The sequence below is a fragment of the Gordionus sp. m RMFG-2023 genome, chromosome 1 (assembly GCF_954871325.1).
Source record: "Gordionus sp. m RMFG-2023 chromosome 1, tfGorSpeb1-WG-v2, whole genome shotgun sequence".
Taxonomy (NCBI): domain Eukaryota; kingdom Metazoa; phylum Nematomorpha; class Gordioida; order Chordodea; family Parachordodidae; genus Gordionus; species Gordionus sp. m RMFG-2023.
This window is the reverse complement of record NC_088775.1, coordinates 36,285,796-36,311,362: the sequence shown is the minus strand read 5'-3', so window position 1 is coordinate 36,311,362 and position 25,567 is coordinate 36,285,796. Positions and strand designations below refer to the sequence as shown.

The following is a 25,567-nucleotide window of genomic DNA, read 5'->3' as shown; positions in this document are numbered from 1 at the left end:
ATTATTTAAAGGAACTGTATCTGTTTTTAGATTTTAACGCTTTTTTATATAATAAATAAAAATAGTTGAATGCCAAATTTATTTTATTTCATATGAGTATATAAATTAAATATATAATTAAAAAATATTAAAATTAATCGACCCACATCACACGATAGCATTAGATCTATGGAAAAAAACGCCCCAAACGGCTCACATCCCAATTCTATAAGACAAAGAGACGGAATTTGCCATTGATACAGCATTGCTTCGATTACTTACACTTCAAAGCTGGTCAAAGAAAATCTCCATCTCTTTTTCTCCACCCAAGCTCAACCCCATGCATACTCGATGTCCATAATACGACCCTTTTATCAGATCAAATAAATCCAGCTCCACCCATATGCCATCTTGGATATGAATGGTTAGAAACTATCCCTAGCTCTAATCTAGGCCTACTACTTACCAACGAAGAACTCAGAATAGCTATAGGCCTTCGCTTAGGCTGCGATATCGTAACCCCTACGACTTGTGTCCTATGTGAATCTCACATTGATAGTCTAGGACACCACCCCCTACACTGTCGTTTCTCAAAAGGCAGACTTCCTAGACATTATGCCAATAACTCAATAATCAATAGAACGCTGATATTTACAAATACTCCCTCCACAATGGAACCTACGGGTCTTAGCTCCGATAATCAAACCAGACCGGATGGTTTGACGTTAGTCCCTTGAAACCAAGGTTTACCTCTCGCTTGGGACTATACCTGCGTTGATCGTTTTGACAGATCTTTTTCCGCCACTCCATCTCAAAAGCGGAGAATACAAAAACAAATAAATATTGCCACCTTAATAATATTTTATTCGCTCCGGTAGTCTCAGACACCTGTGGATCATTCGGACCCCAAGCCTTAAAATTATTCAAAACAATAGGGCAAAGGTTACGATCAATCACAGGTGATCCAAAAAAAGGTTTCTACCTCCGCCAAAGGATTTCAATCGAAATCAGCCGTTCAAACTGTATATTCATTCATGGGTCATTAAGCCCCGTGGACCACACCTAATTAGATATCCCTCTTTTTTTTTTTAAATAATTTTTTAATTTTTTTTTCTCTTAATTTCCCTTCTTTTAATTATATGTTTTTATATTGATTTTTTTGTTTTTAATATATATTTTTAATTCAATAGTGTATATAAATGTTCATGTTCATGTTTTAATTTTTAATTTTTTTACCGAATAAAGATTAATATAAATAAAAAAAATAAATAAAAAAATATAAATTATATATAATAAATAAAATAATAAAACTAGTATATAAAAAATATATAATATTATGTCCGATTTTATCAATAACCCACACAAATTTTGTTACAATGCAACTCAAGGAATCTGCCATTTTTATTTTGAATGGAATTAATTAATTTAATTTTATTATACTAAAAAATTTATATTACAGTAGTATTAATAATGACGAAAAGAAAGAGGAAGAAATAATAATCAATGAAGCATCAACAAGTTCAGACATTGTTTTTCCATGGCCAATTTATAGAGTATATTTTAAAATAACATCATACAAAGATTAGTTGATGAATTATCAATGTTTACAACTGATTGAAAACATATAACCTGTGAAAAAAAAAATATCCGATTTTTTCAGTATCCCATAGTAGTAGATATGATTGTTATGTCTTTACAGAAAAACGAGGATGCCTTAATGACCAAAATTTTGAAAATATTTTATTACTGAAATCTAATAATTATTTATAATCATTTAATCTTATATTTTCATATATTATATGATTATATTAAAATCCAAAAATAATTATTTTAGTTATATTTAGATAAATGGGATATCGCGTCAATATATTTTTTTAGCTCATATCATGCATTTTCATAATAGAATCCTAATTTAGGTTTGTGCAGAGCTTATAAAAGTAGAATAAAAATTGTATATGTATCTAGATACATTTTAAAAATTGGATCTATAACAAGATAACTTTTTAGTCAATGTATCTGTATCCAGATCTATCTAAAAAGTATCTTTTAACAACTCTGATTTTTATATTCAAATAATCTTATTTTATTTTTATATAAATAGGTATAGCATAAATTTTATAAAGAAAACATTTATATATATTTATCCAATATAATATAGAAAATATTTGATATAACAGAAAATATTTGATATAACAGAAAATATTTGATATAACAAAAATATAAATAAATAATTATCAAATATCATGGTTTAATAAAATAGCATTATATCTATCAGCCACTTTAACAAACAATAATCCCTTAACTAGGTTTAGATATTGTATGTCCAACTACTATATGTCATTTAAGGGTAAAAACATTTTATACTATATTTTATTGTAGAGTTCAAAAACGCCGTATACTAATTTAATATAAAAAACTATAACTAAAATACTAACTTAAAAAAAAGAAGAGAGACTACCTCTCTTCATCTTTACGAGAATAATATTGACAGCAGACTACAATTCCTTAATCCCAAATCTCAAAGGTTATGGGTATTTGCATAAATAGGCATTCAAAAAAAATAAATATATCCGAATATTTAAAACTATTTAAATATTAGAGGATATAGAATAAAAATTATACGAATATCGTCATGAATTGTGGTGTATTTATTAATTTATCTCAGAAATCTTTATAATAGCTGAAGTTAAAAAGTTAAAAATTGCTTTAATTAAATTAAAAGATATATTTTCATTAATATAATCTATATTTATAAAAATTTAGATATACCTAATTAGTGATGTTAAACGGCATTATTTGGCTTGACTTTAAAATGACACAAATACGGATATATTTAAAATATATTATATAAGTCTCGAGATTTAGAAAATAAAGTACCAAAAATTTTTGCCACCTAAAATATTCAGGCTTTCATAATATTATTTTGGCTAAAACCTTAATTGGACCTTTTAAAAAAAGGACACATATTTAGCTATTTAATGACAGTATACCTAATATATAACTAACCCAATATAGAAGCTGTGTAAAATGCTTTTTAATGTAGTATTGTTATATTCAACCATAAATTTTTAAAAGATATTGAAATTACAAATTAAAATATTAGCAATTTATAAAATAAATATATGGTCTATAGTTTTCTTATAAAATTATTGTTAATATCAAAACTCTTATATATTATATTTTTATTATATTTCATAATTATTTAATAAATTTATTTTAATAATTAAAAATGCATATTATTATTAATTAATTTATATTTAATATATTTATGTTATTAAGCATAATCATATTTATTTATATCAATTATTGGAATTTATATAGAATATGTGGTTGATTAGTTAAATGTCGCAATTATTTTTATATGTAAAGTTTTTATATGAATGTTATAATGCAAATGATTTGATTTTAATCATCCATATTTTAAATTTAGATGAAATTTCTGTTTTTACACCACTTTAGTTGCAGTTCAAGACGAGTTTTACATTGTTTTATCTACTAGTATGGCTAAACCAGGTTTGAATACTTCTAAAACCAGTAACACTGCGATTTTAAAACACATTTTACATTTGTCACTCTATTTTTCAATACTTTTATGTTTTCAACTAGTGGGTGGAGGTCTGGATTTTGATTTTTGGAAAAAATTTATGGAGCCTGTTAGGACTCGTCGCTCGGTATTGTTTGAAAGAGACATAGCAAACTATAAAGTACCAAATAATCAACTTAATGAATCATTACTAATCAATGGGAGACATAAACTTGAGTTACCTCAAAATCCACGTCTAGAAAAATTTTACATAAATTCCTTTAATAAAAATGACAATTTACCTAATGATATAAATATGAATGCCTACTTTGTAAAATATGGCTTTTTCTGGACATGCTTGCTTTTTGGCTTTCGTTGTTTAAATCTAATTGCCTTACCTTTGATGATTTTTCATTTTTGTGGACTTGTATTTTATCCTGCTTTTCCAGACCCTCCCCACCTTCATTTAAAACAACAATTTAGCACACATGTATCAAAGTCTAATGAAATAATCAATTCTATAGGGAATTATGGAGCAACCTCTAATATTTCTCATCCTTTTATATGTTTTAGAGTTGTTACTCGTGGTAATTTCCCTTCCCTTGTCAGAAAAAATGTTAAAAGAAATTTAGAGACATGTCAGAATCTTGGAATCGGTCATTATATAATACAAGTTGTAACAGATCAATCAATTGGACTTCTTAATCAAGTTTTTTATTATTATAATCAAAAATGATAAATTATATACTGTTAAACAATTAAATTAATGCTATATTTTGAGATTTTATTTACCAATTATATTATTTATGATAATTTGGATTATAAGAACTTAATTTTATTAGAATTAGAGAGTAATCAATATTAATATAGGCATTACCTTTTATTTTTTGCTAATATTAACTTATTTAACTCTTTAAAAATTAGTTTAATAATTTTTTAATAAAATTTTGCACTAAAAATATATTGCTTTGTAAAATAATATTAAATATTTTTATATATTAAAAATTAAAAAGTTACCCCTTTCATGCTTCCCTATTTTTTCAAACTTATATTTTTTTAAAATAATTTTATTACATTTAGTTCTCTTCTAAATATAAAAATTATTTTAAATATTTTAAATTTGACTTCGAAAAAAGATACTATTTATAATCTGAAAAGAAAATAGGAAAGGAAAGGCTCAAACTTATAATTTTTATTTTATTTCATCATATTTTATCATGTATATTATATAATTTTATGGGTTGTTAATATTAGTGTTCTGTAATCGCCTTAAAATCTTGCCTAAGACTCTTAGCTAGCCTAATTAACAGCCAATTTTTTACCCTAAAAACTTGACTAAGCCATTTTGGGGTTGGCTAAAATTAGCTGATTATGCAATACTAGTATATATGCTTTTTCAAGTATCTGTTTTAAACATATCAGTTTATAATATGCATACATTTTTGCAAATAAAGGGGTCTGATCCTATATTTTCTGGGTGCCATGTTTCAAAATAATCAATAATTTATTGTAATTTCCTTTTAAAGAATTCCAATTATAACCCTTTTCAAAATCAAAGTTTAATTTGTTATCAATCAAAAAATTATGAAGATTTTTAGAGGTTTTATGAACCATTAGAATTTTTTGGGGGTCAGATTAAATTTTAATATAAAATTTTCAGCCTTAAATCCTTATCATATCAAATGAATTTTTGCCTCTTTTATTTTTTAATATATTATTTAAGGAGTCAACACAATTTTTTGCATCCACTATATTAGTATCTAGTGACTGAAGTTACTTATTTAATGTCAATTTTTATTAATATTATATAAATTACAACAATCAAAATAATATAATCTATATTTATGTATTGAGACAAAAGACCCTTGGCTTCAACTGATCATGAGTAGAAACTTAGTTGAATTCTATTAGAAAAGTAAAACAATACTTCATCAATAGTCTCAAAATTCTCATAAATAATACTAAATACTTCTAAATGACAAGTTACCTAGCGGCTATAAAAGCCTCTTAATAGTATGGCCTCTATAATTACAGGACACATTAAAACGTCTAAAAAAATTGTATAATGTGTTTGATAAATTGAAAAAATTTAAAATTAGGAATTTGTGTTATTAGGTGGCTCGGTTTAGCCGATTTTAAATTAATATTATGGCAGCCTCGAGATTTTGTTAATAAATACCCAAACTATTGGCCTGCAAATGGGAAAATTCTCAGGCCTGGCCTGGTGGGAATTTAGTTTTTTCCCAAACAACCCCATTTGAATTTTTCATTCAGGTTGCTTGGATCTGCCCAGTTTTTAATTTTTTCTTAACAAGGCCTACATCAAAATATATGTTGTTCAACATTAAAATAAATAACTATTTATAATCTAATTAATAACCAGTGTTGTTAAAATAGCGCTCTACTTTTTTCAGTAGCGGTAGCTATAGTGCGCTACTTTTTTAAAAAATCAGCGATAGCTCGCTACTAATTTAGAAAATAGCGATAGCGGTAGCTCGCTACTAATTTAGAAAGTAGCGCGCTACTCGCTACTTTCAATTTTACATAATAAATACATCTAAAAATTATTAAAATATATTTTTTATAAAATCTAAAATTATAATCCTTTAATTTAATATTGAAATTTATATTTAAAAATATACATTATTGTTATATATTAGATATAAACAGTTGTTAAATAGCAATCTGTATTTATATTATATTTCGCGCATTCATTAAATTATATATTTTTGAAATTCCGTTATTGGTATGTTCTTGCTTTTATCTTATTTTATATTTCATTTTACATTTTATATTAAGCATTATAAATCTTGTTATGTGTGAGATTGTTGAAGATATAGTAATTTCTTTGGAAAATGAGCAAAATATAGATGATCCTTTCCCAAAATTCAAGAAATACTTTAACCTTGAAGAAAAAATTAATACTGGATATCGGTTTCGGTGCAAGATGTGCCGCAAAATTATCTCTTCAAATCATACGAGCAGCTTTAATTTGAAAAAACATTTTAAGATAGTATATTAAACAAATTTAATATCAATGTGTAGGCTAATCTTTAATTTTTAAAATAATTAAAATCAAAAACCAATCATTTTTTTTATATATTCATAAATTTTATCTAAATTATTTAAAACATAAAATAGTTATTTCCATCATTTTTATGTACTTATCTTCTACATAATTTTTATTCCAAGTATTTTATAATTTTAGACTGTGCACACTTCAAATTATAAAGAGATTGAAAAATATCTCAAAAGTTTTGGGGTAATGGAAGAAGATAAACCCACTTCTAAATCAAATTTAATACAAACAAAATTAACCAATTTGGATTCATCAACACCTGGTGTATCCCAAAAATTGGCTGACAAAGTCATTATGAACTTTATAATAAATATAGTTCAACCATTATCCTTGGTGGATGATTCTTTTATAAAGATGATAAACACTTTTTTTCCACGGACCAAGATATTTTGCCGGCAGACATTGATGGCAAGAATTTTGGAAAGCTTTAAGGAAATGAAAGAATCTTTGATATTAAATCTATCAGATGTCTCCTACTTCTGTACAACGGCAGATTGATGGACTCACAATAGAAGGTAAAAATGTTTATTTTTTGATTTATAATATGTCATATTTTTAGAGCTTATTTAGGAGTAACTGCACATTTGGATTGATCCTAAAAATCTTAAACGAAAATCTGTAGCGTTAGCTAAAGAATATAATTGACTGTCAAACTTATGACATTCTAGCCAATATTATTGCAGAAATCCATAGGTCTTACAAAATTCAAAACAAGGTTTGTAAGATGATTACGGATAATGGGTCTAATTTCCTGAAGGCCTTCAGGTTTTAAATTTATTATAATTTTTTTATAATATGATATAAATAATATAGAGTATTTGGGGAAGATAATAATAATAACAATACTAGTAATATTCCTGACAAAAATATTGAAGATGGAGAACAAGTAGAGGATGATGAAATGGAGTTTGAGATAATTGATGTTCATGACATCCTCGGTTTTAAATTATTTTATATTTAATTTTTCACCAATATAAAATAAATTTATAATATTTAGGATCTTCAATAAAGTCTTCTATGTTACCTACCATCATCGTTGTTCCTGCCACAACCTAAATTTAGTTGCGACAGTGGATGCTGAAGAAGCATTATTAAATGAGGATTATTTTCTAAATGCCAAGCTCTTTGTAATAAACAAAATAAGTCATCAAAAACGTCTGATATTTTCAAAAAAAAATTAGGACGTTATGTATTGACACCAAACACTACAAGATGGAATAGTGTTTACAATGCTATGAAACTTTTAGCATTGTTTCTAGATGAGAAAAAAATGTAAATGAATTATATATTGGATCAAATGGGAATACAGTATTTTAATGTGGAGGAGCATACTTTTATTAAAGAATATACTGAAGTATTTTTAATTAACCTCTAGATGCATTTTTTAAATCTAAAAATACTAATTTAAATACTTTTGATGATTTTTTTCATATAAAAAGTTTGTTTATTAAATTTAATACTGCGTTGCCCTCAAGTGCTAGTGCTGAACGATTATTTAGTATGGCAAAGCTTATACTTTCTGATCGTCGCTCTAGACTTGGGGATGACAGTACCGAAATGTTAATATTATTAAAGTGCAATAATAAATAAAGTATATATATATATGTAACAAATTATTGTCATGTTTTTATATCAATATTTTATTTGTGGAAATAAAGTTACGTAAAAAAAAATATTTAAAAAAAAAATTAAAGTAGCTAATAGCGCGCTACTCATTTAAAAACGATAGCGGTAGCGATAGCGCGCTACTTTTTTTATAAAGCGCTACTTTTAAAAGTAGCGTTTAACAACACTGGTTAAAGGGCTCGATTTTTAAAAAGGGCTAACCAATATTTTAGCCGAAAAATATTATGCCTGAAGATCTTGCTCAGAGATGGCAGAAAATTTTGAACCAGTGGTCTGCAATACTCAGCCTTGGCAGGGTAACGTCTGAAAAAAATGGGTCTGGCCATATCGAAAATAAACAGTCCAGACTAGGCAAATTTTTTTAAAAATATATATCTAATATTTCATAGAAGTAATAATTCATAAAGTATAATGTTATTAACAGTGTTGTTAAACGCTACTTTTAAAAGTAGCGCGCTATCGCTACCGCTTTCAAATGAGTAGCGCGCTATTAGCTACTTTTTACGCTACTTTGATTTTTTTTTAAATATTTTTTTTTACGTAACTTTATTTCCACAAATAAAATATTGATATAAAAACATGACAATAATTTGTTACATATATATATATACTTTATTTATTATTGCACTTTAATAATAATAACATTTCGGTACTGTCATCCCCAAGTCTAGAGCGACGATCAGAAAGTATAAGCTTTGCCATACTAAATAATCGTTCAGCACTAGCACTTGAGGGCAACGCAGTATTAAATTTAATAAACAAACTTTTTATATAAAAAAAAACATCAAAAATATTTAAATTAGTATTTTTAGATTTAAAAAAAGCATCTAGAGGTTCAATATTATTATTATTTATTTCAAAAAAATCGTCTATGGAAGGCTGCGGTTTCGATCGTGCTATAGTATCGTGGTTAGGCATGCCATTTTTTAACGTTACCATCAGCCTATCAAGTTGCCATTTAGATTCAGTCAAATTAATGTATGGCCAATTTAACTTGAAACTAGGATGAACGATAGCAGCTATTACATTATCATCATCATACAGATCTGGAAATCTAATTTATATAAAGTGACTGTATTTATTATAAAAAAAAGAAGAATACCATTTTAATTTTTAAAATTTAAATTTATCTGAGATTTAGATTCATTTATAAATAAAATATTAAAATAGCAATAATTATGGTAAATAAAAATTTTAAAAATATAATTATTATACACAAGGTAATTAATAATATATTAATTTTGAATTTTATATTAATTAATAATTACTATATATTAATATTATAGATTGTGTTTTAAATTAAGCCAATTTAAATTATGGCTAATCAAGCAATAAATCATTCATTTTATATAATTGAATAATAGTAAATAAAAATAAAGTTTTGACCTTTTCTCAATGCCTTTTAGCACAGACTCTACCAGTGGTTGGCAAAATGTTAGATTATTGATTCTTTTGAGCTTGGTAATTAATATACTCAGTGTGGGCACATAATATCCCATGCTCATATTATCTTGCCCTTCTAAGATTTTAAGTGAGGCAGCAACATATTGCATAACCTAAAAAATTAAAATGGTTAAATATAATATAATATTATTTATCATTATCCGTTATCATCTTACAAACCTTGTTTTGAATTTTGTAAGACCTATAGATTTCTGCAATAATATTGGCTAGAATGTCATAAGTCTGACAGCCAATTATTCTCTTTAGAGCTAACGCTACAGATTTTTGTTTTAGATTTTTAGGATCAATCTAATGTGCAGTTACTCCTAAATAAGCTCTAAAAATATGACATATTATAAATAAGAAAATAAACATTTTTACCTTCTATTGTGAGTCCAGCAATCTGCCGTTGTACAGACGTAGGAGACATCTGATAGATTTAATATCAAATATTCTTTCATTTCCTTAAAGCTCTCCAAAATTCTTGCCATCAATGTCTGCCGGCAAAATATCTTGGTCCGTGGAGAAAAAGTGTTTATCATCTTTATAAAAGAATCATTATCCACCAAGGATAATGGTTGAACTGTATTTATTATAAAGTTCATAATGACTTTGTCAGCCAATTTTTGGGATACACCAGGTGTTGATGAATCCAAATTGGTTAATTTTGTTTGTATTAAATTTGATTTGGAAGTGGGTTTATCTTCTTCCATTACCCCAAAACTTTTGAGATATTTTTCAATCTCTTTATAATTTGAAGTGTGCATAGTCTAAAATTATAAAATACTTGGAATAAAAATTATGTAGGAGATAAGTACATAAAAATGATTGAAATAACTATTTTAAAATGTTTTAAATAATTTAGATAAAATTTATGAATATATAAAAAAAAATGATTGGTTTTTGATTTTAATTTATTTTAAAAATTAAAGATTAGCCTACACATTGATATTAAATTTGTTTAATATATTAACTTTAAATGTTTTTCCAAATTAAAGCTGCTCGTATGATTTGAAGAGATAATTTTGCGGCACATCTTGCACCGAAACCGATATCCAGTATTAATTTTTTCTTCAAGGTTAAAGTATTTCTTGAATTTTGGATCATCTATATTTTGCTCATTTTCCAAAGAAATTACAATATCTTCAACAATCTCACACATAACAAGATTTATAATGCTTAATTTAAAATGTAAAATGAAATATAAAATAAGATAAAAGCAAGAACATACCAATAACGGAATTTCAAAAATATATAATTTAATGAATACGCGAAATATAAATTAAATACAGATTGCTATTTAACAACTGTTTATATCTAATATATAACAATAATGTATAAAAGGATTATAATTTTAGATTTTATAAAAAATATATTTTAATAATATTTAGATGTATTTATTATGTAAAATTACTTTTTCTAAATTAGTAGCGAGCTACCGCTATCGCTATTTTTTTAAAAAAGTAGCGCGCTATAGCTACCGCTACTGAAAAAAGTAGCGCGCTATTTTAACAAAACTGCCTTTAACAACACTAGAGGTATATTGTTATACAAATTATTAATAAGATTCATTTATAATTGAAATATTGTATGTGTGCTGTAAACATTTCTAAAAAAAATCGAACCGTTCAACGTTCATTGACAAAAATCGAACGCGTTCACGTTCAAGTTCACTTTTAAAAAAAGGAACGCGTTCACGTTCACGAACGCGTTCATGAACCGTTCAAAATTTTATGATAAATTTTTTTTAAAATTTAATTTAATATAAATAAACTAATATTTTTTAATACAATATATTAGCCATGTTAAAAAATAATATAGTTTTATTTTGATAATATAATTATAAATAAAATATAATATAGCGAATAAAAAGATTATTTTATTTATAAAAAATTTTTCTTATTAAATTTTAATAACAATATTTTTCAAAATATTCTGATAGACAGGAACACTTGGCAGTTAATACGGGATTAGCCATACTAAAAACGGGTACAGGGGTAGATGAGGGGATTGCTAATTATACTTAATAAACAACTCTTTTAACATTGGGAATTTATTGAAAACATTTATTGTTCTGTCCTTTGCTTCAAAAAATTGAGATAAGTTATCCTCCAACTCATTCTCTACTTCCTCGACAAAAAAAGGATATCTCGAAATTAACAGTTCTCTAGGGTTTTCAAAGCATTTTTTTCAATAACGCTATAAGTTTATTTTTAATAGGTTCGTTCTGTGGAAGTTTTATCCATGGCCATTGAAGTTTGAATGCTGTATGTATAATTGCAGAAAGAACATATTGATCTTTATATACATATTCAAATCTTTAAAAAAATAAAATACATGTAATTAATTGAGAGTGATAGGTTTAATACCTTTTATTAATCCCATTCAATACGGCGTATATCAATTGTTGATAATATTTAAGGCAACTAATTTTTTTTAATTTTAAAATTACTATCGTTATTGTTGGGGTCAAATATCCCAAATGCATTATTTCTTCAAATTTAATGATTTTACTTAGTTATATTATATTATATTATATAAAATAATTAATATTACAATCAAATGTCGTTTTAAGTTGGAACCTGAAAATTTTGACAATATAATACTTTTTGGCCACATTTTACACTTGGTAAGCATTGAATTTGTTCCTTCACTATAGGATATTACTGTAAAACATTTATCATATTTGGCCATAGTAATGATAATTCTCATCATTTTTTCCAAAAAAGATGAACGCTTTCCTTTACAACACTATATATAAGGCATCTTTTTATTAATTTTTTTGGATCAAAGTTTGTACTCCTCCATTTCGACAATTTGCCGATCGCACACCTTACTTATTATTAGGTCTATTTAAAAATTATTCGATTCGAATCTAATCGAATAATTACGAATACGAATAATAAATTACTTGTTTTATCTGAATACGAATAATCATTTATTCGATTCGAATAAAACGAATTATTCGTAAAATTTAATAAATTGTTTAATAAATCTAACATTTGTCATTTCTATTTGTTGATCTGCCAATCTGACAGGTGATGTGTTTGTGTTTATAAAGATTCTAGCACAAATTTAAAAATTTCTGAAGTGAAAATTTAAATTTTTATTTGCCACATTTTTTGAATCTCACGAAAAGTTTATTTTTTGAATCTCATAATAAATTATATTAAAAATTTAACAAACCAGAGGTATATAAAAATATATTACATCTCTAACAATAATTATTGTTAACTAACCTAATTATGTTAGAGGAGAATGCTTCTGATGAAATTATGCTTGATGTTGAAGATGAGAAAATTTCCTCACAAAAGAGAGCAATCATATGGGATCAATATCAAATCCTTAAAGAAGGTGAAAAGGCTTCTTGCAATCTGCAGGAGTATTATAAAATGTAAAGGCAAAACAACCTCTCCTCTTATTAATCATTATAATAGGTTTCATTCACACCTTAGTAAAAAATATAATGAAATTGACATTTTTTTAAAGTCTACACCAAATTCTTCAAAATAAAATTAATTTTAAGGATAATTTATTAAAATTATTGATAAATAATAATATACCTTTTAAAATTATTAATTCAAATGATTTTAAAAATTCTATAAGTGATCTTGATTGTTCTGTAAAATTATTATGCTCCAATACTTTTAAATTGCACATGTATAATATATTTGCAGATAAAGAACTGGTAAAGGAAAAATATATAAAAATAAAAGTCAGTTTAATTTTTCATCTGACATTTGGACTAGCAACACAAGTTCCTTTTTAAGGCTAACAGCCCATTTTATTGATGATAATTTTAAAATAAATAACATAATTTTGGATGTCAGTCCAATTAATGAAACACATTCAGGTGAAAATATATTTAAAGCCTTTGTTAAAATAATTAAAATTTATAATTTAGAGAATAAAATTTTTTATATAACTTTTAGATAATGCAACTAATAATAAAACATTTATTGATAGATTTTCTTTAAAATATCCATTAATAAAAATAGGGCACATCCGATACTTTGCCCATGTAATTAATTTAATATCCAAAGTAATTTTAAAAATTTTAGATCCTTCAATTCTAAAACTAAGAAACATTATTAGAATGATTCGTATGTGGTGGAAGGCAAATGCATATCGGATCCCCATGCCCTCGAAAATGGCAAGGGATTATCTATCTATACAAGGAACATCAACTGCTTGTGAAAGGCTTTTCTCAGTTGGAACTAATTTATTGTCAAAAAACCGCATGTCATATATAAGGAAGAAAATAAAAGAAAAACTCTTTGCCTTAAAAATTGGCTTAAATTATAAAATAAATTAATAATAATATACATTTTAATTTTGTTTATAACTTGATTATATATTATCAGATTATTTACATATTATTATAATTTTTTCTGTTTAAAATCAAATTTGTAATGAAAAAATTTGTCAATATATTTGAGTATGATTTATTTTATTAAAAAAATTAATTCGAATTATTCGAATAATTCGAATCGAATACAAATAGTAGATTTTATTATTCGTACGAATTCAAATAGAATCGAATATGAATAATGCACTATTCGATTCGAATTCGTTTTTGAATAGGCCTACTTATTATATTATGAATTAATCTATAAATCATTAAGTTGTTTTAAATACAATTTGTAATGCTTTCAGCAGAAAGATTTTCTAAATCCATTATTCTTATAAAAATATGCTGAATAATTAAATTCAGATTTTTACAATGTGCTGCATCTTTTGTCTTATCACCGACAAAAAGGATGGCATTTCACTTTTATTGTAATTTGTGAGAGATTTAAACACCATTTCTGCCATAATAGATAAGATTTGATTTTGAGGTGATGTTTGTATTGGACATTTTTTAATATTGATTTTATAAACTTTTTTAATATTTTATCTTTTTGGCAGGTGTAATTGCAATAAAAACTCCCAAAAAGTAGATTATATTTTCATCTACAGTATCAGTTATTGAAGTGGGACCATTTACTAAAAAGGAGCTCTTGCATGCTGAAAAATTGTACCCAAATAAATATTGATTTCAAATAATATCGATTACACTCAACTTGATAAAATTGTCGATACTTATACATCATTATCAAACCATATTGAATTTAAACGGACTTTAGTGGTTTCATTTAGCAGCCATATTTTTCTAAGGATTTTGTTGTATTTTCATTTTGCATTATGGTTATGATTTTTTCGTTGTATAAAATTGCTCAAATTATATTGATTAAGGCCCAAAAATGATATTCTAAAAAAAATCAGCTAGAAAATGTTTTATAGCTTATCTAGGTGTATCTGCACCGTTAGCCATTAAGATATAAAATAACATAAAAATTATGTTTATACTGTAAGATCAAAAAACAATAGAAATCTTTATTATATTTTTGTTATTCATAATAAAAATGTAAAAATATTTATATATTGTGAAAATCTTTGAAACATTTATATGAATTGCGATTTGATCGACATGTTTGGCATTAATATCTTTTGTGCTTATGACAATATCGATTTGGAGTCACTTTATCACGCGTCACTATCATGTGACACTTTATCACGGCGGCACGTTATCACGCATCATTTTATCTTGCGACACTTTATCACGGACCACTTAAAAATTAAAAAAAAATGTTTTTTGTTGTGAATTTATATATTTATAGGATAACGAAATAATTTTGCAACACCTCTCTATAATGTAAAGTTATGGAACAAACACAATTCAACGATAGAAAATTCGCCCTAACAACAAATTGTTTGAAGGGTGGATTATGGAATTTAAACCCTATACCAATGTTCTCACTCAACGCTTTGGGAATTTTTAGATGGGATTCAAATATGCTAAAACATAAGGCCCTATATCTTCAAGCCATAATGGGAACAACACTGTACCTCTCAAATAAATATAAAGATATAAAAAAAACGATTTCATATATGTGTTTCGAATTATGGACTATCTGATTCATTAACATTTTTAAAAGCTGTTGCCCATATTTTATTCAATTAAATTTTTATAGATAATTTATATTTTTTACTCGTGATATATTGATATATACTTATTAAATAAATATAAATTGAAATCAATCTTATTGCTCATGTCTCCTGTTTCATTATTTTTAAAGGACATAAAATTTTGATAAAAATTTTGGGAAGAAAAATAGAAAATTGGATTTTAAATATAAAATAAAGGGAATGGTGCTTTTTTATATAAAATTATAAAATAAATCTTCGTAAAATAATAGATTATAAAAGGTTTTTCATTTTTTTTGTCCAAATAGTTGAATTTCAAAAATTCAAACTTTTATGAAAAAAAATGATGGAACTTAGTGTTGTTAAACGACTCGATTTGATAATTAAGTTAAAAAAATTATACTTATGAAAATTAAAATAAGAGTTTTTCTCTATAAAAAAAAATAATTTAATTTTTTAAAATATCGGATTTAAACAGAAAAGTCAAAAAATGAGATATTAACAAAATTTAACTTTTTAAATATATTAAAAGTTTTAAGTTATCATGATAAAGTCTCGCATGATAAAGTATCGCGTGTTCAAATGTTGCATAATAAAGTGTCGCGTTATCAAATGACTGAGTGATAAAGTGTCGTCGTAATAAAGTGTCGCTTGTTAAAATGTCGCTAGGCGGACAATATCTGCATCTACATATTTTCCCATCTAATTTTGGATAAATTATATCCAGATTAATTAACACGTTTTTCATTCTGTAATACAAACTAGCTTGCGTTCCCTTTACTTAATTTTTTTTCCAATTTTTACTGGTGTTCGATGGAGGTAGTTAATTTCTATCCTAAAAGCAAGCAAGCTCTTCTTATCATTTCGGCTCATTGAATTCCAGATTACGAATTTACCAAGGGGTTCCATGTAAAATCACTTTATACACCCGACCATCTTAGATTTTGTTAAAATTTGGTATATAAGTAATATTAGCCTCTTAACCCTATTAGAACCGGAGATATAGATAGGGTCTCAAAACGACTCTGATTGGTCCTTTTCCGAACAAGGAATAACTTTAATATTAGATGCACTATATATATCTATTATGATTCATTCTATAGTCCTAACCTAAGTAAACTCTTGAACGAATTTTGAATAAGTTTAATTTTTAATTTATATATATTTTTTAAATTGCCCGTTAATTTGTATTTGATTTTTTTAAATGTTAATATAAAGTTTTTTTTCCAAATTTTAGATATTTTATAAGGAATACTACTAAGAACTGTTCTATAAAAGTTTTCAGAGTGGTAAAAAGTTAAAATAAAATTACCGCTAGATGGCGGTAATATTTTATGGCTTAAAACAATTTTTAAAAATATATAGGGCTGTGCCGATATTAAATATAAGATCGGTACCGATATTTAGCATTTTCCGAAAATATCGGATCGATACCTGTAAAAAACCGATTCTATCCGATCTTTTTACTTTTCTTTTTTTGTTATTTTATTTTATGTATATTTATTTTACATTATTATAACATTTTCTAAATAATTTTTTTAAATTTTATTTCTTTTTCAAAATAGATTTATAGTATTTTAAAAGTTTTTTTTATAAAAATAGAAAGGAACATCCAAAGTTTTATTTATTTTAAATCTTTTTAATTAACGCCAATTATTTTATTTATACTTTAAATAAAAGAATTTTTTTAAATATGGTATCTGAGTTATGGATATATTTTACAAAAGACAAAGATAATTTTGCAAAATGCGTTATCTGCGGAATCATCTGAGTCTGCCTTCAGTACGGCAGTAGATATAGATAGTTCATATCGTAGAAGCTTATTCCCAGAAAATCTAGAGGCTCTCATATTTATTAAAAAAATCTAATATAATTTTATATATTAAATATTACAATTTTATAATTCATACCAACATAAAAAGTATATATTATTAAATATATACTTTTTTAATTATAGTCTTAATTGTAGAAATAAAAATATTAAATTAAATTCATAATTCTATTTTTTGCATAAAAAATATTGATTTCTTAATTACATTTGGTTCAAATGGGGGTGATTAAAAGTCAGTATAAATATCGGTAACGCATCGGTTTTGAAGCAATATCGGATCTGTGGATCGAAAGCCACATTTTTTTGCATTCCATAATATAATATTTATTGAATTAAATATCATTTTGGCACAAAAATTAAATATTCGTTAGATACCAAAAACTTAATTTTTGTAAAATATGTCAGTCGAAGTTTTTATTTATTGGTTAATATTTATTGAATTAATTCATAGTAAAATTACTTTTATAGGATAGATGTTTAGTTAAATATTTGTTTATGGAAATTTCGGATTCTTCATCAGGTAAATTATAAGTTCTTACTTTAGTGGTTAAAAGGTTGACGACTGTTAGAATATCATTTTTCGGAAGTATAAGCATATCAGGTATTGGGGGATAATAAAAGAACTTAGAAGATCCATTAGGAGTAAAAATATTACCTTTACTTCATGAGCATATCGATAGAATATATGCCACCCATCATTCATTATCATAAATCATGTTACATACCCTTTAATATCATTGGTTGATATTTAGTCTATTCGATTTTGAATAATTTGTGGTGTGATTTGAGCAGTACTAGAATATTTTTTTGTAATTATTTATGATAAGCTAATAACTGCATGAATTTTTTGAGTTCCAGGAATGGAAAGAGCTTTAGAAACGGTCTTTTAAAGTTCTTGCTCGTATTTTTCATGGGATGTAGAGGAAGAATGAATATTTTTTATATTTTCTTCGGCGAATTTGAAAATCGCAAGGAGATTTTTTAAACTGGCCCGCGCAGCCGAATGTTAAAGTCCCCCTATTCTATCGCAGGCACCTTTCCCAGACGCAGTAGCAAAGAAATGTCATTCTGTTGGAATAGCGAAGTCTTTCTCTTGTTTTTATATTGGGCCGCTGGCCCAACGGAATAATAATAAATGTATTTAGGCTTCGATAAAAAGTAAATTTTAAGAAAATTTATTAATTTTTTTTGGAAATAAAATAAGCACGCATTGTTCCAGCGACTCGGATATGGCGACATAACTTATAATCTAAATCATAATATTTAGCTATTGTGGCAATTTATTTGATAAATATTATATTATGGAATATAAAATAATGTAAATTGAATTATATTTATAAAAATTAAGTTTTAAGCGATTAAAATTATTAGCACTATATAGCGGTATTTTTATTTTAAGCGTTTTTTCTGCTTCACTTCTTTTTTATCTCTGAAATTATTTATATAAACAGTTCTTGGTATTCTTTACAAAATATATGAGATTTGGGAAAATACTTGTATTTTAAAAATTTAAATATAAATGTTTAACCACAATAAAAAAAATATTAAATAAAAATTAATTTTATATAGAATGCGTGCAAGAGTTTACTTAGGGCTATAAAACGAACCATAATAGTTACATAGTCCATCTAATATTAAAGTTATACCAATTTTAAAAAGTCTTTTTTTCGAAAAATGACCAAGTAGAGCCATTTTGAGATCCTATACTACAGTTCTAACAAAGTTAATGGGGCTAACATTTTGGATTCATCAATTACAACACTTAATTAACTTATATACCAATTTTAACAAAATCTGAGATGGTCGGCTGTAAAATGATTGATTTGATATGAAGACCCTAAACATCGATAAAATTGGTGAATATTGGCCACCACCATTTTCTTCCCTCTTATTTTTCACCGATCGCCACCCATGCGTATGTTATGAGCAGTGATAATATTAGGTTGTGGATTTTTATATTAGAAGATATTTTATTGGAATACCTTAAAACATTTGTGAGGGAAATGGTTTGCCAGGTCAATGCTACCGCCACCACCTAATCATTCCAACGAACTGTAAATGCTTTTGCTTTGCCTAAATATTACTTTGCTCTGAGGGAATTATAAATCATATTACAACTGTATAATTGACTGAAAGGTCATTTCAAGCCGGCCAAGGACTGGCTTTCGTGTTTTGCAAAAAAATATTGGAGATAGTTTAAAGTTGAAGATTGTCATTTTATCGAGAATACTGGCAATAAAGAATTAGGTTATGATGTTCCTGCAAATCCTTCTAGAAAATGTTTGAAGTCAAGGTTCTAATGTTTCCAAAACTAGCAGATTTATAGTAGGGTAATTTAGAGATCTGCAAAAGTAGGCCCCTGTCCGACCCAAAAGGTCTTCAAACCGGGCTCGGGCCTAATTTTTTAAAATAAATTGGGTTCGGGCCGTGTCGGGCCTAATATTTTAAAATAAAATTCGGGTCGGGCTTTGGAAATTTTTTAAAATATATTTAGATTTATCAATTTTATATTGAATTTTTTATGTAAAATACAAATATTTGATTTTATTTATACAACTAGACGCTATACAACATATGTCTTTTATTTTGAGTAATTATAAAATTAATTTCTACATTTAAATAAAATCGGGCCGGGCCGTTAAATTTTTTAAAAAAAAATCGGGTTCGTGCCGTGCCGGCAAAACTTTTTTAAAAAAATTTCGGGCCGGGCCGGACTTGAAAAATTTGGCCCGATGCAAAGCACTAGGGTAATTTTCCCATTTTTTTGCTGTTACCCATTTTTTTGCTGTAAATTATGTTATTATATGTGATAACTATTTTGATTTCTTTGAAATTTTTTTTTAATATTTTGCTTTCGTTTTATCTATAAAATATTCCAATTCGCGTCAAAATTCGCTGTAATCAGCTTATGTTATATATTATACTATAATATCAACTGAGTAACTTTGAATGCGATATGTTATCTGCTGTGTTTTTTTGGCCTAGTTTTCGCGTTCGCACTAACTGTGAATTAGAAGGGTAAATTTTGAAAAATTTTATATATTCAATTATGCCAAATTAAAAAAATATAAAGATGAATAATAATTTTTTTAAATACGGTTCTGAGTAATATTGATGTTAAAATTGGTAAATTATTGAAACATATTTACAGAATTGAACAGTACCGCGAATACTTGCATCTTAGATGCAATATCCATTTGTATCTGAGATTAGAGGTCTGCACGGGTTGTCTGTAGCCTGACCCAAGCTTGGGTCGGGTTCAGACATAAAATACCTAATTTTTGGGTCAGGTTGTTAGAGGTGTCTGACCCGACCCGATAAATAAATATCCTAAATTATCATTATAATCCATAATGTAAATAGTGTAATTAAAAGTAATTCTTGAAATATTTTTTTTTATTCATTATCAAATCTCTTTTTCTATTCAAATTCATATAATAAAAATAATGAAAATAAACATTTTACAAAAAATTACAAAATAAACAATTTTAATACATATCCCCAATCTAATTGATTTCGTTCATATTCTTTTCCGATATTGATCTTGACTTGTAGTTTCTAACTTTGTGTAATATTTCCTTTAGATTCTTGATTTGTTTTCCTCCCTCTCCTTTCGGTTTATTTCATCGTTATTGTTTAATACGTCCTCTTTGTTTACTATCTCTTCGGTTCTCTCTTCTACTTAGTACTCTTCAGTTAATATATTTTCGGTTCGATCAGTATGACGTATAATCGTTTTACGCTCGATACTTCATATCGAGGTGATCCGAGTATGCTTTTAATAATGACCTTTTCCCATTTTTTTTCATTATTATTGTAAATGCACCACACTTTTTTTATTTATCTCGAATTTTTGAGTATAGTATTTTAACTTCTCCTTTTTGTTCCCTAGTTCGAATATTTCGTCTAACAATCTTCTAGGTTTAATTTTTAGTAGTATTTCGGCTGGATTTTGTTCATTTTCTGCCCCTGGTACACTTCGATAATTGTAGAGAAAAATAGCTAAACTGGTTTTCTAAAACCCCATCTTTTCTTTTATTCATGCTCTGTTTAAACGTGCGGCCATGCTCTTAATCTAAGGATGGTATGGACTTCCCTGCACTAATTAAATTTCGTTTTTTTCGCAAAAATCATTTAATACTGCTGAATTGTGACCCGTTATCAGAAACGATTATCTTAGGGTGCATTCACAGTAGAGAGCGACAGCCACACGACCTGAAGATCACGGTCCGGTCTTTGGTCCGGACTGGACCGATACCCTCGGACCGGACCACGGTCCTTAAAAAAAGATCAATCCAGACCGTGGTACCGGTCTTTTTATTTGTTTAAAAAACATATTTTTTTAACCTAATTTAATTTGTTTTATCATTTTATTAAATATAAGAGTATTATATAAACAATATAAAATTAATTATGAATAATATAATAATTAATACAAATATTTAATTTAATAAGGTCTTTGTTTGTAGAACTTCCTTGGAAGGAATTAGAAGAGGGACTTAATGGAGGCGGTAGATCTATTCCATTCATTAACCAAGAGCCCATACACATCAAAGCTTGTATTGTTTTGTTTGAAAGTCTATTCCTTTTTTTAGTGACAAGATCTCCTGCTTTCGAAAATATTTGTTCACAGGGGACAGATGTTGCTTGAATTGCTAAAAAATTTCTAGCTGCTAATGAGAGGACTGGAAATCTATATAATAAACTATATTGACTATTTAAAAAATATAAAAGACCTTTCACTATTGGCTTTCCACCATACTAATATGTCATCCTTTAATGGAACAAGAGGTTCATTCAAATAGGTATGAAGTTCTGATATATTTTCTTCAATGATTTCTGCCGATATATAATCCCCTTCTGAATTTCTTTTTTTGGGATAAAATTCTTTCTAAAAAACTAAATTCATTGATTTCCTCCTGGCACAAATGTTTGAAAATTAGGATTTAATAAATAAATATTTAAAATATACCTGAGAATCCGTTATTCCTGTATTTTTTTTATTTTCTATTTTCCTTAAATATTTTGAAAATTTGGTCATATACTCAATTCTATTAAGAGTATTAGGCATGTAAACTTGTTTTAATCTCAGATCCAATAATGTTGAGACATATGATTCATAGCAAAATAATTCTTTGAGATATTTCTGCATTTTAACCAGCATGTTATTAAGAATTTCTTTTCTTGTATTGTTATTATCTTTTTTATATTATTTAAAATTTTATTATTTATATTCTCCATATATAATATGGAAATCCCAACTGTAGGATATTTGGATCCTGATAAATCAAGTGTGGTTTTATAGAAGGGCCTTAGAAAATCTACAGCCTCTTTAAGGTCTTCTTTTTCACACCAGTAAAGAAAACCCCTTTAAATTGTTTGTAATTCAAAAAAAGTACTTCTTCTATAGCATCCATGTTCTAAAAATTAAATATTTTTTAAAAATATGGATAAAAATGTAAATACCTCATAAATTGTATTCATCATTAAATAGGAGCTATTCCATCTAATAGGGATATCAGAAGGGATTTTAAATTTTGTAATATCCTTATTTTCACATATTTGTACATATGTTTGATTTATTTTGGGTGATTTATTTATAGAAAAGGCTATGTCTCTACACTTTTCTAGGATAGTTGTAATATGTGATAAACCTTCCTGAGATATTAGGTTTAGAATATGGGCACAGCATCTAAAGCCTTTAAATTTTTGTTCCTTATAAATATTCTGTAAAATATCTATGCTTTTTAGGATGTTATTGGCATTATCTGTAGTACAGGCCAGTATATTCTCCTCCAATTGATATACATCAATTACTTCTTTTATAGCTAGGGATATTTCTTCAGAAGTATGAGGAAATGGGATATGATTTATATCAAGTAAAATATTTTTTAATGTAAAAGAAGAATCAATATAGTGTGCAGTAATGGCTATAAATGAAATTTTATTTATATTGCTCCACATATCTGTGGTAAAGCTTATTAAAGAATTATTTTTATTTAAAATATCTTTTAGAGAATTTCTTAGTTTCTCAAAATTAGCTGTATAAAAATTTTTAACTTTGTTTTTTGACCAAATTGTAGCAGTTGAGTTTAAATATTTGATTAAATTATGAAGACCTGAACTTTCAAAAGTCTTCATTGGCAGAGAGTCCATTATTACCCATTTTATAATGAGATGGTTCATATGATCTGTTTGGAATTTATCCAATGGTATTGAAGAAAGTGATTTTGTGCTTGTGGAGGGCATATTAAAATTAAGAGTAGATTGTGTTTTTGAGATATTTTCATTTTCATCATTGGAAGTATATATTTTATGTTTTATCAGATGTCTGCTTAAGGTACCTAATTATTTTATTAAGAATAAGGTTAAGTTATTTTGACAATGAATTATTCAGACAGTTTCTTAAGAAAAAATAGATATATAAATAATAACCAGAATATTTTAATAATAATACTGCTTATTTTGATTAATTTATTGCTTAAAAAATTATAAACAATTATTTTGTTACTTGTTGCTGACGATATGTTAAATTTGGTATTACAGTGAACACATATTCTATGTTTTTTATTAGGACTATAAGTAAAATGTTTCTTGGACAAACTTATGGTTTTCATATTGTAAAAAAAAAAATTAACAAAATCTAAAATAACTCCTCTAGAAAAATATCATAAAATAAAATATACAAAAAAATTATATTAATTGAATAGTGAAGTAAACTTAAATATTAATAGAGACCGGTCCGGACCACGGTCCTCAATAAAAAGATCGGTCCGACAACCGGTCCCGGTCTAAGATCGATAGGACTGGACCGTTGACCTTCACTAAACATGACATTAAACGACAGAGCAGCTGATGTGTCGTAAGCGACATAGCATTCATAGTAATTGCGACAAGCATATTTTTATTTAAAAAAATGTTAATATGAAAATATCCATTTGAAACCACCTAATTTAAATGACTTCAAAATAATTACTGATCAATTTGAGAGAAAACTTTCCAAATTGTTTTGGAGTCATTGATGACAAGCACATTGAGATTAAAAATCCTTCTAAATCTGGGAGCATATGTTACAATTATAAATATTTCTCCATGATATTACAAGCATTAGTTGATGGTAAAGGTAGATTTATAGTATTTGCTGTAGGCAGTTATGGCAGTGAATCAGATGGAGGTGTGTACTCAAGTATTATATTATGAAACCTTATAAAGGTAAGTTAATGTTACCAATAATGAATGAATTATAAAAACTTGTGCACTGTTACACAACTTGGTGATTGATAAAGAAAACATAAATCTCCACCCCAAGGATACTCAAGATCCTAAACAAGATATATTTATATTTTGATTAAAATAATATAAAGGCCTTTCAATGAAATAATAACAATGCAATATAATATTTTTTATAACACTTTCATAATTAAATATATCAAAAATGATTTTAATTAGTTTCTTCTTTCCCTCTGATCTTTTTGCAAGGATTTGCTCAAGCATAACATTGATCCAAGAGTTTGTTGATAATATTCTTTCTTTTATTTTTCCTATTTTAAGAATTTACTCAAATAAATCTAGTTTAAAATAATAAATATATTTACAAATGCAAATTATCTTGATCATTTTATTTTTTGCAAGATACATATAATCCTATACTAGTTGATGTTGATGCTAAATATATATATTGTTTATATAAAATATAATTACAATCATTACTTAAAATTGTGGATTCACTTTGATTAGTCTCTATGCATGGGATTTCAACAGCTATGTAATAATAAAATCTTAACAAAAATTATTACCATCTTCATATTAATAATTTTCATTTCCACTCATCTGCTCAAACATTGCTTTAGCAATATTTGCTTCATCAATATTAAATATAACAGGATTTATTTTTTTCAAGTTTATATATTCTTTCCCTGGTTATATGGTTGGAATTAGAAAAGCTAAGTTATGGTACAATTGCCAAGTGGGAGTGTGATTAGCCCCTGACCCATTCTTTAAAGATCTTAATTTTTTATGCTCCCTCATAAAGCAATATCTTATATTTTTCCATGCCGATTTGGCCATCTCTACTGCAATGTAAAATATTTCAAATTAATATACTCTTTAATTACCTATT

General features: G+C 26.4%; 1 protein-coding gene across 8 annotated transcripts in view; it reads left to right on the top strand.

The window, feature by feature from the left end:
* The first annotated feature begins 3,328 nt into the window (after positions 1 to 3,328).
* LOC135922538 (beta-1,4-mannosyltransferase egh-like) overlaps positions 3,329 to 25,567 on the top strand; it is a 57,477-nt gene continuing 35,238 nt past the window's right edge. For 3 of the 8 annotated variants that reach the window (XM_065456917.1, XM_065456916.1, XM_065456919.1), the window contains exon 1: positions 3,334 to 4,211. In XM_065456917.1, the coding sequence (XP_065312989.1) occupies positions 3,480 to 4,211 (732 nt within the window). In that variant the 5' untranslated portion in view covers positions 3,334 to 3,479. Of the gene's footprint in view, positions 4,212 to 25,567 lie in introns of all 8 variants that reach the window. The other 5 variants (XR_010570951.1, XM_065456922.1, XM_065456918.1 and 2 more) reach the window with 4 other exon arrangements.